The 17,407-nt window shown below is 54.2% G+C and overlaps 1 protein-coding gene across 4 annotated transcripts in view; it reads right to left on the bottom strand.

The window, feature by feature from the left end:
- LOC103558447 (solute carrier family 22 member 1) overlaps positions 1-13,774 on the bottom strand; it is a 33,031-nt gene extending 19,257 nt beyond the window's left edge. The window contains exons 1-6 of one of the 4 annotated variants that reach the window (XM_070603220.1): positions 13,513-13,774; positions 11,586-12,075; positions 6,316-6,419; positions 4,319-4,473; positions 1,414-1,582; positions 8-122 (exon numbers count right to left, since the gene is read on the bottom strand). In XM_070603220.1, the coding sequence (XP_070459321.1) occupies positions 8-122; positions 1,414-1,582; positions 4,319-4,473; positions 6,316-6,419; positions 11,586-11,996 (954 nt within the window). In that variant the 5' untranslated portion in view covers positions 11,997-12,075; positions 13,513-13,774. Of the gene's footprint in view, positions 1-7; positions 123-1,413; positions 1,583-4,318; positions 4,474-6,315; positions 6,420-11,585; positions 12,076-12,155; positions 12,503-13,512 lie in introns of those variants that run through there. The other 3 variants (XM_008531461.2, XM_008531460.2, XM_070603221.1) reach the window with 3 other exon arrangements.
- Positions 13,775-17,407: the final 3,633 nt, after the last annotated feature.

A 17,407-nucleotide genomic window follows, 5' to 3' on the forward strand; every position in this document is an offset into this window, starting at 1 on the left:
CTGTCACCTTTAGATCAGCAGGAGCCGGTTTCCCATTCTTCTGGGCAATGTGGTCCATTATCTTTATTGCTTGAGTGTTTCTCTTTTGCGATAACAGCCAGCGAGGAGACTCGGGCACCAACCTGCGGACACAGAGCATCTCTACTTGGCATCTCCCCGGAGCTCGTCTGATGTTAAGCCCTGATGGGAGTGATGCTGTTGCTCAGGGCCGCCCACCTTCCTCACGCTGAAACTGCGATCCTCAAGCAGCTAGTGGACCAGGATCTGGGGTCACCGGGTACTGGCCCGGGCAGCCCACAAAGGAGCCCTGTGGGTCACCCAGACTCTCAGTGCCACCTGCTAAGACTTACAGACCAAGAGGGAACTATCACTTCCTAGGTGTCCTCCACTCTGCAGAGCGGGGGTCTCCTTCCCTCCCGAAAGCTGGCAGACTTGTCCCCCTGGGAAATTTCTCACACACAAAAGATGCTCCACGTGGCCCCCAACCTTGGGTTGCAGCAGGATGTCACCACTCCATACAAGGGCTGTTGAACAAGTCTCAAAATATTTCCACACAAAATAAACTGTATTCACTTTCCTTTAACGTCAGAGAGACACCAGGCTGTCGATTTCAAATGGGGCAAGGAGGTAACAACTCAAAGGTTGGGAATCTCTGACATAAAGTCTTCTGAAAACACACAGGTGTAGTCCCCTCGCCGCCCCGCCCAACCATCGAGACTAAGCCAGGGGTCCTTTCACGCTGGAGAGCCCCTTGTTTCACCCTAGCCTGGAGACAGCAAGCTCTTCCTGCCGGTGAATGTACATTGCTCAGAGGCCTTCGATTAGAGACCGGGTCTGCTTCAGTGCCACCCACAGATAAGATCTGCCACCAGCCAAATGGTGACAAAAGGTGCGTGGACGAGACATTCCTCTCCACAGCCCCCTTGGCCGCCGCCTCTTCTCTCTCTCACAATAAAAACTCATGTGTCCAGTGGCTTATCCTTCGGGGCCTGCCAAATACTGACAGCTGATAAGATTAACACCTCATCTGGCCTGGTTTTGTTTCACAATAGCTTACTGTGCACATTCCCCAAGAACATTTCATCCACTCACTCATTCATTCATTCATTCATTCATTCCACAAAGAGCAATTGCCCACTCTGTGGCTGGATGGAGTTTTGTCTGACTTGTAGCATCGCGTGCCTCTCTCCAGGGGGATGCAAATTTACAGAGCCTCTGTGGGAGCGTAGCTCCCCGTGTGATGAGCCACCCTGTAACATGAGAAGAACCCAAATGGCACCCTGGGTGCTGGGAGCAGCCCTGTGCCTGTGCACGTGGTCACCATGGCCATTTGGAAGATGGGCCAAGGTCAGCACGCAGTCCTGGGTTAACTGCGAGTGGTTCCGGGAGAGCAGGGAGGGGCGAATGCAGTACCAGTAGTAGAGAATGAAGAGGAAGGTGGGCAGGGAGACAGTCATCTGGAGCCACCGCCACTGGGGAATGACGTAGGCCAACCCGGAAAGCAGCACCAGCCCCACCGTGAAGGCCGTCTGGTAGAGGATCCCCACCGTTCTTCTGTAGCCCGGGCCCACAAATTCTGTGACTGAAACAGAAGACACGTCACAATTCGGAGGATGAAGCCAGCTGCCACATTCCCGCTCCCTTTCTTTCCTCCTCATGAGCCCCTGAGCCTTGCGCCCACCATCTGTGCCCCAGCCTCCCCTCTGTGTGGCCTCTATTTCTCCTTCTCTGAACAAGCAGGCTCAGTCCTACCTTCTTCCCCGGGTTGGGCTGATACCCCTCGACTCAAGGCTCCCCCACATCCACCCTGCTGTCTTGTCCCGGCTTTTCTCTAGACATCCTTTTCGTTAGTCCCGTCCCTTGCTGTCTATAGTTCTCCTTTTCATGCTTTAGGACTCAGCCTATGGTGCTCTCTCCTCCAGAGCCTTCCTCCAGTAAGCTCAGACTGGGCTAGAATATTCTCCAGGACCCCAGGAGTGCCCATAAACTTCACAGGTGCCTTTAAGGGCCTGCCGGGGACCTGGCACGGTTCTGGGTGTTTGGGAGCATCGTGAACTCAGTCAGCAGAGTCCTGCCCTTGTGACCTCATGTTCTCGTAGGAGATGGCAGATGACACACACAACAAAGAAGCAGGTTATATGCCAGGTCAGAAAGGGATTCACATTGGGCGGGAACAAAAGTTAAACGGCATAAGCGGAATCAGGAGAGTCGGGGGTGGAGGGGTTGCAGTTTTTCAGAGAGCAGTGGGGTGGGCTTCATAGATGAAATAAGAGAAAGACCTAAGGGAGGTGAAAGAGTTAGCTGCAAGTAATGGGGGACAAGAGTTCCAGGCAGAGGGAACAGCCATGTGGTAGCCCTGAGGAGTGGTTGAGGAACTGTAAGGAGATGGATCATGTGGCTAGAGGGGTCTTGTGAGAAAGAAGGTGCCTGGGAGCGGAGTTCAGTGGGACAATGGGCAAGGCCCCCCTTCTAGGGCGTGAGGAGCACGTTGACCCTCACTGCCTGAAACGAACAGCCCCTGCCCCCAGGAGTGGCCTGAGCATGTGTCTGGGTTTTTTTTCTGACGTCTGTTGCCAATCTCTTTTTTTTTCCTCTCTCCCTTTTCTCCCCAAAGCCCCCCAGTACATCGCTGTATATTCTAGTTGCTGGTCCTTCTAGTTGTGCCCGTGTCTGTTTCAAGGCTTGCTCTGCTGCTGACGGCGGGTGCTGGAGGGAGACCAACATGGAGATGAAGTGATGGTGGTGGCTTGGACCACAGTGGATGCAGCAGAGGCATGAGATGGGTGGGGTTGTGATGTATTTTGAAAGTCAAGCCGACAGTGGACTCCCTGATGGATGGAGATGGGGCCCAAGGGAAAGTGGAGGCCACGCTGACTGCAAGACACTGGCCCGGGCAACTAGACTGAGCACACTTTGCAGCCTAGGGGGTGGGGGGGCAGGCCGAAGGTGGAACAGGTTCTGGGATGGGGGAGGGCAAAGTCGTGGGTCCTGCCACGTTGAGGGGTCAGGGAAAAGAGGAGGAGCCTATAAAGGAGATTGAGAAGGAGTCGCCAGCAGAGGACTGGGGAAGGCATGACATGTAAGCAAGTGGGGAAGCCGTGCGGGGAACGGAAGTCACCGTAGCTGTCACTGCAACACATAATCCCCCCATTGGCGTCTGTCTCCCCTTCTTTCTAGCCTTTGAGCTCCTTGAAGGGAGGAAGAGTGCCTTTCTATCGTGGTGCCTACAGCCCTGCCCCGGTGCCCGCCACACAGCAGCAGCAACACTGCAGGGGCGGTTTGGGGGCTGACATTGCTCTAAGCTATGCTGAGCACAGTTCATTTACTCCTCACGGCACTGTCATCCCCACTTTGAGGATACGGAGGCACAGAGAGATTATGAACTTGCCCAAGATCACACAGTTTGTCAGTGTGGGGCATGGACTTGACCCCAAGCTAATCCTTTTAACTCTGTGCCAAATAACACGTATTTACCCTACAGATGGTGAGGCTATCAATAAATATGTGTTGAACTCACTAAACTTAACCAACGTGTTCACGGTTCAGGGAGGAAATGATTTCGCTTGACCCTAGCCAGATATTTCACAGAATGCCAAGTCATATGACACAGGTTTCAGAGATGCCAAGACAAGGCTGTTTCTTTTCTGTTCTCCACAAGTAAGCATAAATGTGGATTATCCTCGCTCCTGCCTGACATGCCCCACCCACGGGCTGGGTGTGCTGAAAGCACAGACAACTCTTTTATTTTACTTTCCTCCAAGAAAGTATTTTTCATTTCCTATTCTTACCTTTCATACAAAATTTGAAAGAAAAAATGAGTTGATATGTAGAATTACTCACATTGGTTTACACCTCACTTTTTTTTTAATCATGGTGTTTATCTCTTCATTTATTTCCTCTCATGTCTTTTCTCCTAACTGGAGTGTGGTTCAAACCAGTTGAGTTGGTTGTGTTTCTCTGGGGAGATGCTCATTCTTTCACACTTAGAGTGTTAGAATACTCCCGCCTTCCTTCCCCCCACTGCTGTGAACACACGGACGTGTGATGTTGGTTCCCAAATATATGAGTTGATATGAAAACATTGATCTATTTAAGTGGTTAAGCATCTCTCAGACAAAAAAGGACAAAGAAAGAAAAGGAAGCCATCCTGACACCACAGACAACAGATACAATTCGAATTATGAGAATTTCTCAAGACCCCACAAACATATCTCTCTCAAAAACTCCACCTCCACGTTTGGCTCCATCCTATTCTACCCCACTACCTGAGGCCGAGGCTCCTTAGAACCATGAAACCCTCAGGTCAGTGGATGCTTACTCAAGGTGTAGCCAGTGATCCAGCTGCCCTTGCTGACCAGCCCCTGCAGCAGGCGGAAGAGCAGGAGAGATATGTAGTCTGGTGCGACCGCCGTGAGGACGCCCGAGATGGCACTGATGAGGGTGGTGGCCAAGAGACACAGTTTACGGCCAAACCTTCAGAGGCAAGGAGACAGCACGTGAGGTGGGGGGGTTAAGGATTAGCAAGGGTCCCGAACGGGGGACAAGTCACTGCTTTCCTGAGGGACCAGGGTGTCTGTGGGACATCACTGCCTCTCCTCGAGGTCCAGTCTCGTGAGGTTGATTAAGTCACTCCAAGGAGGAATCCTGATCGCTCTCAGCAACATGGCAGCTCAGCCAGGGAGGAGTGGCCTCCCTCAACGACCCTCCCAGTTCTCGCATTCGCCTCCTCTCGTTATCTTTGTATTTAACAGACTGTATTATTAACAGGATTTAACAGGATGCCCCAGAAACCGGGCTTCTTCCTGCACATAGTTAGTCTTATCAGTGGTCATAAAAACTTTTCTGGCAAAATATTCAGTTCTAATAGTATAACTATTGAGAATTGTTTTTCCTTTCCTTTTTTCATGAATGAAATGGGCAAATTATTTGCTAAAACTTCATCCCACTATTGTGTTTTATAGACTCCAGATTTTAAATCTTATCCCACCTTCTCTGGTAGGAAGGCAAGGAAGCAAGGGACCACCCTCATATTCAGTCCTAGTGACCTCGCCCCACACACAGGATCTCTCCCTGGTCCAGCAAGCCCTCTGCTTTGCTGCCATCCTCCTTTCTAGACTCCAACATGTCTGCCTGTCCAACATGTCATTTCTCTACTCCATGTCTTCTGGCCTCAAACTTCCACCCCTTTCCCAGAACCACCCCACACCAGCCAACAAACTTACTCATCCTTTACTCAATATAGAAACTTCTTGTCAGAAACCCACATCTTACCCCAGAATGCTCAGATCTAACAGCATCAGCATCCATCTCCTCCCTCTTTCCCTTGTGACTCCTACCAAAGGCCCTCCACCCTCTGTGCTCGGGCCAGCCCCCCACCGATGCCCTCATGGTCCCTCACTCCTTCCACGCTGAGGTAGTCCTCATCCTGACCCTCCATCTCTCCAGTATGTTCCCATTTCCAGCTGTCCTTCACCCCCAACTCATTTTAAAGAGTTGTCCACACACGCAAACTCCAATTCCTCATCTCTCGTTTTTCTTTAACCTTCTATTGACACCTTCCTTGGCATGGGCATTCATGGCCACCATGTCCACAGATTTTGACCACTCCTCCTGCTTGGGCCAGTCTCCTCTCTCTTTTTCTATAGCATCACACTGTCCCAGTAGAGTAACTGTCCTTCTGTCTCACGGCTATTTCTTCTAAATCACCTCCCCTACCAGCAACCCCTTCCCTCCCGCCCTCTACACGTGGAAGTTCTCTCTATAGACTTCATCCAGCTTCTCTCAAACATGGTTTACAGCTGTAAGTACCTTACTGGGGACGGATCCCAAAGCTCTCTTCTGAGCACAACTCAAATATTGACTGTCTACTTGACGTCTCTTCTGTGTGTCACAGGCTGCTCTGAACACATCTCTGATCGTAACACCTCTGAGATAGAACTCTTGATTGCTTCCCACTTCCTTCCTCCAACAAAGAGCCGTAGCAAAGCCTGTTCCTAACCCACTCTGTCCCATCTCAAAAATGGCCCTGCCCCCACCCATCTGCTCCAAGCACAAATCTTGGCTTTCTCCCCCTTTTCCTCAGCCCCCTACTCCAACCCTACAGTCTGCATGCAGTTTCAACCTCTGAAATCTCTCTTAAATCCCCACCTTTCCCAGTCTTGCTGCCCCACAGTTGTCCAGAGCACTGGCTGCATGTCCTGGCCCCATCAACTTCTGCAAGAGCTTCCAACAGGCCATGTTCGTCCACCACTGTCCCCTAAAATTCATTCTCCTCATGCAGTTGACACTCTGTTCATTGGATTGGCCTTTACGTACCTGTCTGCAATGTAGCCGACACCCAGGGAGCCCAGGAAGAAGCCCACGTTCACACAGGACTGAAAGAGGTCCACCTTCCAGGAGTCATCGCACACCAGGTTAAACTGTGGTCACATCGTGGTTGGAGGGGCCAGAAACACAAGAGCATTTGTCAGTCCAACAGCACCTTCCATCCTCTCTTTGGACTAAGTGAATGCATCACATGAAATGTGGCATCCTGGGTGTCTCACATCATTCTCTCTCACCACATTCCCATGAGACAAATTCACAGTTTCTGGTGAATCTCAGTGAACGTCATGATATGCCTAGAATCTTTGCTCTCCCCTCACTGCACATTCACCGAAGAGGCTGTGTCACATGCTTTGCCATGGATAGTGGGTTATCAAAGACAACGGGGTCAAAGGATAAGTTTACTAAGAAGAAACACAGCAAAGTAATTTTCTAAAAACAGAAATGGAGCCAAATAAATAGAAGATGTTTTCCAGAATGGGTCCAAAGCCTTTAATTACGTCCACATTAATTCTATATTTAATCCTATAAATTCCGTCTCTACTGATGGAGCTGCGTGTGGCCAATGCGAGAAGAGCTGAGCAAAGACACAGAGGAGAGAAGATGGGGCTTCTTGGGAGCCGCAGGAACTCTAGGACCGTGTGCGGGTGGGACCCGGGGACAGCGGGGGACTCAGAGGATCTGATGTGCCGAGAGCCAGGAGAGGGGAGGATGGAGCAGGAGAGAGACAGAGGTGAAGGCAGGAGCTGTCTGTCTGGAGACGGGCTTTGTTAGGTTTGGGGTTTAGGGGAAGTCCCCGGTACCCGGCACAAACACAGGTGATGCTGGCAGGAGGCCCGAAGGCAGGAGTATTGCCCCTTCCTCTTCAGGGCTCAGAGAGGACAGAGGGAAGGATGGAGCGCCAGAGAGACAAGCGGGTCTGGAGGGCCATGGCTGGACCCTTACCCCTCCCCAGGCCTGGCACAGCCCCTTCTGGGTGGTGTCCTGGGTCACTTCATCCCTTCCTCCCTTCCCCCGTCCCCCTGCACCGCCCTCTTTCCTTTGGATTCATGCCCCACCCTACCAGATGACACTGTGGGCTGTGACAGCAGGGAAGTCACTTAGCAACTGTGGGCCTCGGTTTCCCAGTCTGAAACAGACCATGAGCAACAAAGGGGAGAGATTGTGTGAAAACGGTTTGAGTAAACAAGAAATCATCTAACTTTTAAAATGGAAGCTTTATTACCCACCACCCTCAAATCTCTAAAGCTGCCAGTCTGAGCCCTGACCTTGTCCCTGCCCTAGGGGGTCAGTCATTAAGAGCCCAGGGTTTCTGCGCTCGGCCAGCCTGCTGTTCCATCTGACTGACTGTTCCTTTCGTGACATGAGCACACTTCAAAATAAACTATGGTGAAACTGCATGGTACCACCTGACGTTTAGAAACTAAGAGTGACCTGTCCTATTATGTCTTGTGCCTGGACCCTGCTGTCTGCCCCAGCGAGCAGCTCAGCTCTGGGAGGCACGACAAGCTGCCACTCAGGATCCCTCCCACTCTCTCTACCAATCCAAGGTTTGTTCCCTTTAAAATGCAGCTGAAAGCTCCCCCTGGAGCTTCTCCTGTGGCTGTTTGATTACCCCTGCCTGCTCTGAGGACACGTGGGACAGACCCTCCTGGTGTTATCTGGCTGTCCCAGGGTCTAAGTGTCCAACTGCCCAACTGTCTCTCTGCAGCCGCCGCCCACGTAGCCAAAGATGATGTTCGGTGATATTAGGTTTCCCTAAAGCCACAGGGCACTGTTTTTCTGACTTTTGTTCTAACCTTTGCAATCAGCATCCCTGGGGATGTCCCTGCCACCCTTCCTGGGACACCCTGGGTGCCCTCTCGCCCTAAGGCTGTGTGAAGCCAGAGCTAGAGGGAGGGGCATCTGGCCTCACCCGCTGACACGGCCTCCCTCTGAGATCTCTGCCCACAGAGCCACGCTGAGGATCTCTGTCTAGGGTGGCCTAGGCTTGGAAACTGCCATGGCCGCTGCGCTCCCCAAACTCACGCCCGATCCCTGCCCCCAGCCCACCCCATGGAAGGGGTCTCCCAGGCGTATTCACTGACCCTTCCGGGATTTCCCCGGGGCCACGGTTTGTGTCTCAGGCCGTGTTCACCAAGCTCGCCTGGTCACCAGAATCACCCGGAGTCCTCATGAGCACACAGATTCCTGTGGATGCCGTCTCGGCAGGTCACGGATCAGAGTCTGGGTGACGCCAGGATCGGGCCAGTTCGGGAACATAAGCACCTCTCCCTCACCTCCATCTGAGAACTTTCATGCTCACAGTCAGGGGAAGACAGTGGCCCCCTGGCCCAGTCCAGGGCTGTGGCCAAAGCAGCTGCTGAGAAGACAAGGCGTCCTAACAGGGGGAGTCAAAAGTCAGGGGACACGCACATTCCTCCCCCAGCGGACCCCCGACCCCAGCCCCTGGCTCAGAGGGGAGTGAAGCTGGGTGTCCAAACACGTTGGCTTATCAGCCTCCCTTTAGCAAGTTCCAATGTCCAAGGCAAGGCGAAGTTAAAGATTACGTCTGCAGAAATGGCTAACTAAGGTGAATTCCCCCCAAAGAAGCTTCGGTGTGGGATGCGGAGTGGAGGCAAAGGTGGTTATGAAGCAATCGGAAGGGAGAAATAAAATGGAGCCCACGCCTTCCAGGAGCCAATTTCTCCTGCGCCAGAGGCCCCATGTGTCTGACCACCTTCAACATGGCCACTGAATCCCACCGCCCTTTGAACTCAGCATGGCCCCAAATGAACCCCTTCTCCTACAACCACCTCTTCCTCGCTCTCTCTGTGAATCATGGTTCCAGGAGTCTTTCAACTCATCCATGCTTAGATCTTGGGTCACCTGGAAGTCACTCCTTATTACCCAGCGAGCCAGTCTCTTGCGTCTGTCCCCTCCCCTCAATGTCTGCTGCCCCCTCCCAGGCCGCCACCTTGCCAGCTCCTCCACCAGCCCCAACAGCTACTTCTCCTGTGTTCCAGCCTCAGTTTTCAGCAGCTCTGTTCCCCCATCCCCCCAAGCCAGGACCCTCAGGCAAACTGGGTCCCTCCTTCTCCTCAACCGGCGCTAGGGCTGTGTCTCTTAAATCCGTTCTTCCTTTTGCTCCTGTGACAACCATGGTGGTTGACATTTCTCACTGGGGCTCATTTCTCAGCCTCCTCAAGCTCTCCCTGACTCTGGGGAAGCCCCCAGCCCACCACCACCACCCGGAATCCGACCATCCCCAGGGCCCAGCTAGGACCATCCTACTCTTCTGTCTAAACAAGACCAAACTCCCTCGTTTGGAACAAAGGTAAGGTTGCCAGATTTAGCAAAAAACAAACAAACTACAGGATGTCCAGTTGAATTGATTTTCAGAGCAACGACATTTTTTTTTTTTAGTATAATGCTGTCCTGTGCAATATTTGTATTCTCAGCCTCAGCTAGCAGTATCAAATATGGTGCACTAGCTGGGACATAATTATCCTAAAAAATTGTTCGTCATTTATCTGAAATTCAAATTTGACTGGGTGTCCTGCTTCTTATGTGGCAACCTTCCATAAGGACTCTGTGCTCTGGCCCAAAGGTGAGACATGACCACTCTTCTCGCCCATGACTTCTCTATAGGACCCCGAATTTGAATCAGTTTAACAACTCATTGCTCCCTGAGTTAGCACACACCCCCTCTCCCCGCGCTTTGGTTCCAGCGTCCCCTCCTCATCCTGTTCCCCGTCTTTGTGGCTCAAAATACCACCCCATGCTCCTTTCCAATGCCATCTCCCTCCAGAAGAGGCCCTGCTCAGCTCAACAGCTCAGATCCCCTCCTGAGAGTCCACTGGCCCCTCTGCATTTGCCCACATGTGGTTTTGGGTGCTAGTCTTATTCTCACGCCCCTTTCCCCTCTCACTCCCTGGAGACCGCAAACCCCTTGAAGGAACCTTGTAGCTTCCTTCTCTGTCTCTCTCCTGGCAGCAAGCCCAGTTCTAGAACAGAGCAAGAGGTCAGAACATGTTTACTGAATGAACGGATGGAAGAGCAAATGGATGAATGATTGCTTCGGATCCTTTACAAGCTGGGTATGTCTCAGTCACAGAGAACAAACAATTCTCCGTCTTGGTCAGCTTGCCGATTCCCATCAGATCAGTACCCCTGGGAGGCGAGTCCTCTGATTGATTATCTGTCATTGGAGGACCCCTTGGAGAACAGATGTCCGTGCAATGGCACATAAAGCAAGTCACACCCAACTCGCTGCTCTGTCCCCTCTCCCCCAGAGAGCGTGCTCATGGGGCAGAAGGAGAGGACCCAGGGCTTTCCTCCTGTAACAGCCCCACACGTGTGGACACTGAAACCACTAAGTTGTCTCTCGTTTCAGTGCCCTCAGCAAAACCAAGCTTTGCTAACAGAGGGCCTCTGCACAGGTTGGGGCCCGTGGCTTTCCCAGTTGACCTCAATACCGATTTCCAAGCACCCACCCCATCACAGTGTGACACTTTCAAAAGGGTCCATGAAGGAAGAAAATCTGGTGTCTTGTTACTACAATATTCTCAAAGCAAAATGCTCAAATAAACCATTGATCTATCCAAGCAAGGCACTCTGACACCACCACCCTACCCCAAAGCCACCAACAGGACCGCCCCGTGTAACTCAGCTCATGTGTGGTCAGCGGCTTTCACGGTTCTGCACTGAATTTCACAATCCTATGAGGCAGGTCTTCATCCTCGCTGGTTTACTGATGAGGAAACTAAGGCTCAGAGAGACTGAGTAAAGTACTCAGGGATGCTTAGCTCATCCAGGACATGGCTAGGATTCAAACAGTCTGACTTCAAAGCCAGGCTGCCCTCCCCTCCTCAGCGGCCACTGTTGAGCTGTCACATGTCCATGGCTCTTGAGTGAAGGGAGGGAGACCCACAATTCTAACGGTGGGGAAGCTGGACCCTAAGCGAATTCTGTAGGCTCTTGGAGAAGCTAGTGGGTCAGGAAGAAGACCCAGCCCCATAGACCCATGAGCCAACCTGGCTCAGCCTGGCTTGCGATGGTGTCTCTGACTCTCAGCTTCCTCCTCCAACACCCAGAGTTTGTGGAGGATTGAACAAGGGAAGAATGCAGAATGTCCAGGACGCGTGCTAAGTGCTCAGGAAATATAACTCCCCCAGCCTTTTTTCCTAATATGACACTGAATCTCAGAGGATTTGTTGTAAATTTCCTCCCAGCCCTTGAAACCCACATGTTCCCCCAAACACAGGGCCGTGCTCACTTACCTCGGTCACGATGGAGGAGCCCGGCGTGTCATACAGCCAGCCATGCCGACAGGGGCCCAGAGGCAGGTGGCTCCTGTTGGCGGCCAGGCCAGCCAGCGGGTCCTCGCAACTGAGGGCGCTCTGGTTCCAGTCCACCTCGTAGAGGCGGCACTGGCCAGGGAAGGGCTCGCCCGCCGGCCCCGGGCCTGGCACCGTGTAGTTCAGCTCCTCGGCCAAGCTCCAGCCGCATCGCCTGCTCAGCTCAGCCACCCCAGGGCTCAGGCAGCGGTGGTCCGGGGTGAAGGCCAGGAAGACGATGCCCACGTAGATGGGGGCAAAGGCAGCCGAGAGCAGGCACAGGGTTAGGAAGGCCTGCTTCTGAAACCAGCCAAACTCCCCGACCTTCTCCAGCACGTCGTCCATGGTGGGCATGGCTGGGTCAGCACGCTCATCACTCTGAGCAGACCGCTCCGGGCTGCAGTGGCCTGGGTCAGTGTTTCATGTGGCTTCTCTGCAATGGGATGGTTTGAAATCAAGTTACTGTCCAACCACGATTACCTGGAAGCTGACCAAGCAGAAATAATCTTTTACCCTCCGTGCTGGTTTCAGGGCAGGAAGATGACCAGCTAATTGTTTGCTTGGCTGGGAAGGAAATCAACTCGGCTGAGGTCCTAATTCTCTGGAATCAGAGCGAGAGGAAAGAGCAAGCGGGCACCATGAAACCTCCTAGCGGTCTCTTTAAGGTACTTCCTAAGAGATTATCTATTTAAAACTTCTTTTCATAATCCAGATAAAGAAAAGACAGCAAACCGATTCCTAGGCACAGCTGCAGGGTTGCTGAAATCCTGGAACTCACAGTCCTTTCACTAGTCGGCCCCGTGTCCCACTGCCTCCTGGTGTTGGCACCCTTGAGCACACAGGGGACCTGAGACTGGCTTGTCCCCAGTGGATTACAGCCGATGTGGCAATGCCACTCACGTGATTCCATCACATTAGGCTGCAATGGCCGGCTGCTGGGACTCCCTCTCCCCCTTGCTGGATTTGATGAAGCAAGTGGCCCTGTGGGGGAGGCCCACATGGCAAGGGACTGAGGGCACCCCTGACTGGCAGCCAGCAAGAGGCTGAGACCCTCAGTCCTACAACGGCAGGGACCACGCAAGTTCAAAGCGGACCTGTCCCCAGACAAGCCTCCACTGCATAGGATCCAGCTCCTCTGCGGCCGCCCTCCCGCCCCTCTGAAGCTGGGAGACAAGTGTGTCCAGCTTTACACAGCTGAGTTAGTGATGATGTGGCCACACGGCAATAGACAGGAGCAACAGCACAGTCTCCTGGGAGCAGCAGGGCCATGAAAGGCCTGAAGGGGCCAGCGCAGCCCTCCCATGCGTGGGCCTGGGGGCAGCCCTGTCACAAGACCTGTGACTTCTCTCTACACTCTCTCTGGGACCTCTGTGCCAATGTGACCTCTGAGGCCTCTCAGCCCACATGCCCGCCCCATGGCTGTCCTGGGGGTGGGGGATGGGCGGCCTGTGGCAGCTGGGTCCCTCCAGGCTCCAGACCTCCATCCTGGGTCACCCTGCCCTCTCCAGGGAAATACGGAGGCCAAAGCCTGCTCCCATGAGACAGAGCTGGGAGCTGGCAATCGGGTCCTCTGGCCTCCACCCCAGAAACACAGACCGACTCTCCCATCTTGTTCCCACATCTCACCATGAGGAAATCGAACTGAGAATGAGACCACTTGCCCAAAGCCACCCAAAAAGTAGGCAGCAGAGCCAGGACCTAAGTACTAACAGCCCCGCTTTGCAGTCAGCGGCCCGGAGTCAAGGACTGAACTGGAAAAACACCTCTGGTTTTCCAGTTAACCAGTCCCCTCGGCCTGGGGTGCGTGGGTCTTACTGGGCTGCTGAGAGACCCGAGCTCTCTCAGATGTCCCATTTCTCTACATCCTCACCCCAGCGTACGACGGCTAGGATTTCCAGGACCCATGTGGGACGTCACCCGGCGTCATTACCTCCCCGGACAGGCTCCTAGCTGCTTGTGGAGCAAACTGAATCCCCGGGAATCTGGGCCAAGGGGGCCGCCTCGGCACAGGGGTGGGACCCCAGGGGCGCTGGCCAGAGTCACTGATAGATGACATCAAAGTGCCAGCGGGCAGAAACACTCTGCCCGCACCACCCCCACCCCACGTCAGCCCTGGGAGAACTCGTGACACTAAGGGCAGTTCTTCCAGGTGCACACAGGAGATAAACAGACGCACAGGGTGCCAAGGCGGCCCTTTTGATGCTGGGACTCTCATCTCTGCTCCATGGGCACTGGGAGCCAGCCACAAGCCCAGGGGAGCACCTGCTGGTTGGGGGGAAGCACGGCCTGCCTGCCTAGGGAGACTGCAGCTCGGCAAGCCCCCCTCGACGCATCCTCTTTTCGGAAAGTGTGGGGACTCGGGTTGCGAGGGAGGGAAGGAAGGAAGAGGGCCAGGGGCAAACCACCCCAAAAGCAGGTCCTCAGCACCCTCAGCACCCGTGGTTGCCCCTGGTTTCTGGCACGGAGCTCCTGAGACCCTCGTAATGTCCTGGGTGATAGGAGTGTCTTTTGTTCTAATGAGGCGACTCCGGGTGGGCTCCTCGGTGGCTCCTGGGTGAGGGCTGGTCATGGGAAAGACCGAGCCGTGATGAGAAGCTTGGGATTTTCAGCTCTGACCCCCCCTTCTCTTGAGAAGGGGGAGGGGCTGGAAATGGAGTTAATGACCAACGATGCCCACGTGACGAAGCCCGCCTAAACATCCCAATAGTATGGGGTTCAGGGAGCTTCAGGTGGTGAAGACACCATGTGCTGGGAGGGTAACACATCCCAGCTCCACATGGACAGAATCCCCTGCACTGGGGACCCTCCCAGACCTCGCCCTGTATATCCCTTCATCTGACTGTTGATGTGTCCTTCATTACATCCTTTAACATACTGGTCAACGTAAGTAAGTGTTTCCCTGAGTTCTGTGAGCTGTTCTAGCAAATGATAGAATCCAATGGGGAGAGGTCCTGGGAACCCCCAGTTTGTAGCCAAGTCAGACAGAATTGGGATAACCTAGGGACCTACCACTTGTGATTGACATTTGCAGTGGGGGGCAGTCTCGTGGGCCCGAGCTCTTAACCTGGGGGATCTGGCGCTATCTCCAGGTGGATAGTGTCAGAGCTGAGCTAAACTGGATGACATCCAGCAGGTGTCACAGAGAATCACTTGGTGTGGGGGAAAAGCCCACACATTTGGTGACCAGGAGCGAAGAAGGGAGACTCACAGGAGGGAGGCCACTGAGTTTTTCCAGCACGGGCGGCCCCAAACGTTCTGGATCCCGTGACATGAATCCTCTGCTTGGGAAGCAGCCAGGGTTCGAAGGTCATGCTTTCAACACATCCTGGGGAGAGAGCAGGGCCCTCCCCATCCCCACCCCCCCAAAGCAGTCATTCCAGGCCAGGCCAGGCCTGGCACCCACCGCTCACTCTTTCCATGGAAAAAGCAGCCACCCCAGCTCTGGGCAGGAGCTGCGCTTCCTCAATCCTCAGTGGGCTAAGCACTCTTCCTTTTGCTCAGACCAGAGATCAGGCAGGCCCTAACCTCACCCAGTGTCACTCCCTTCCCCCATCTCCCAGCCCCTGGTTCCACGTAGGGGCAGTGGGGACATCCTAGGTGACCAAAGTTGCAAAGGAGAGAAGCGACTGAGGACTGTGACAGAGGACAGCTGGGAAAGGCCCAGTGCCACCGTCCTGCCGAGCATCTAGGATGAAGGGTCAGGCGCCTCGCTGAGCACTCTATTCATTGTCTAACGTGATCCTTGCAAGAATGCGTGAGTTACCCTTGTGTTAGAGATGAGAAGCCAAGCCCGGAGAGCTCAGCCCCTCGTCCACTGTCATGCAGCTCTCTCCACTTCTCAAGAAATTACTTCCCTGAAAGCCCCATTGCTAGTGACCCATTTTCCAGAACTCCCTGTGTAGCAGTTCAACTCCCCCAGTGGCCGGTTGCACACAGATTTCACGCAGATATGTTTCATTTGCTCTAGGATGGTCCATCCCAGGCCTTGGTACCTCTTGAGGCCAGCGAGGAGATGTGGGGGTCGAACCAGCCATGGGAGCAGGAGCAGGCGCTGGGCTCCCTTCTAGGAAAATAGAGAAGGAAGAGACAGCTTCAGGGGCAACCCCAGATTTGCATGTGAAACCTTGGCCACTGGTGCTCTCCGGGTGCTGCAGGAGGGTCCAGGTCAACCTCAGGCAAAGTGACGTTCAGCACGTCAGGGCCACCCACTCCCTGCCAGAAGGGCTGTGGGCCAAGAGACTTGCCTGCCACCCACCCAGCCATCCCGGGTCCGAGGTGGCAGTTGCTCCTGCTGCTGGGTGTCCCTCCTCCCCAGGCTGGGCTCAGGCCCCGTGGCTGTCCTGGGCTGCTGGCCTCCTCGCCAGGCCTGAAGGTGTGCTATTTCCCTCTCTGTGCCATCAGGAGGGGACCGCTGTGGTGGGGTAGACCTCTCCCCACAGCCCCTAACCACCAGCACCTTCCCCAAGACGGGACCTTTCTGTTAAGGCCGTCAGAGGACAAGTGATGAACTACGACACTGAGGAGCGTGGAAGCCCCTAGAAGTGTGGAGAGTGCGTGGGAGCCCACGGCGAGGGTCATCAAGGCGCGGCCTTTCTTAGGGGCCCCATGCCCCAGGCTCCTCCTCGATTTCAAGAACCTGCTCTGATGGTTCTGCTTTCCCCACATCCAAACTGCAATGACACAGAAGGTGGATGGGCAGGATGCTCCCTCCCAGGCCTCCGACAGAGGACCAGGCAGAGGGGCCCCTCCCTCTTTCTTCCCTGTCCAGACGTTGGCATGAGTCTGCTTCGCTTGCCCATGGCAATCTTCTCGTCCCCGTCGGTCCCAGCACACATGTGAAAGGAAGTGATGCATTAATTCCTACTTCCCCTCCCACCGCCAGAGCTCCGAGGGCCCCGTGCTCACAGAGGGCGCCGCTGCGGCTGAAGGTCCCCGGGAGCACGGGCTCACTCAGCATGCCACAGAGGGCAGGGAGAACCCGGAGTCATCACCCGGGTCTCCAGTTCTCAGTTCTAATCCCATTTGGGTGGGAACGTTCTAGGATCTGGGCAGCCTGGGCTCATGTCCTCAAGATGCCCATGTCGATGCCTCGCCCAAAAAAAACAAACCTGCCTGGCTCTCAACTACCCATCCATCCTGTCCCCATAAAGAACCCAACCCACTCCCTCATTCATTGCACAAATATGTAGAGCCTACTGTCTGCCAGGCTCTGCTCCTGGCATTGAGAATGCAGCTGTGGGCAAAGAAACAAGCATCTCAGAGGGGAGATCTATAATCAGAACATAGATACATAGCCTGGATGTTAACCGGCGGCAGGTGCCATGGAGAAATTATTAAGCAGGGAAGGGAGATAGGAAGGTGGGGGCTGGGATCTTAAAGTGAGTGGTCAGGGAGGGCCTCTTGGAGGTGACCTTGAGCCCTGAAGGAGGCAGGGGGGCAGTCCTGCAGTTAACTGGAGGAAGAGTGTTCTGGATGGTGGGAACAGCAAGAGCAGGGCCTGCTGTGAATGGCATAGGACCAGCAAGGTGGCCAGTGTGGCTGCCAGAGAGCCAGCGAAGGGGACAAAAGGATAGAGATCAGAGGGACAATGGGCCTGGTCACAAGGCCCTGCAGGCCCTGCCAGGATGGGGCTTTGCTCTGAAGGCCGGGGAGCCACTGGGGACAGTCAGCCGGGAGCAGTGTGATGTGGCTTGGATTTGAAAGGACTGAGCCGCTGTTGAGAACTGGCACAGGCAGCAAAGGCACAGGGCTACCAGGAGGCTGGG

Source organism: Equus przewalskii, chromosome 32 (assembly GCF_037783145.1).
Source record: "Equus przewalskii isolate Varuska chromosome 32, EquPr2, whole genome shotgun sequence".
In the NCBI taxonomy this organism is placed as follows: domain Eukaryota; kingdom Metazoa; phylum Chordata; class Mammalia; order Perissodactyla; family Equidae; genus Equus; species Equus przewalskii.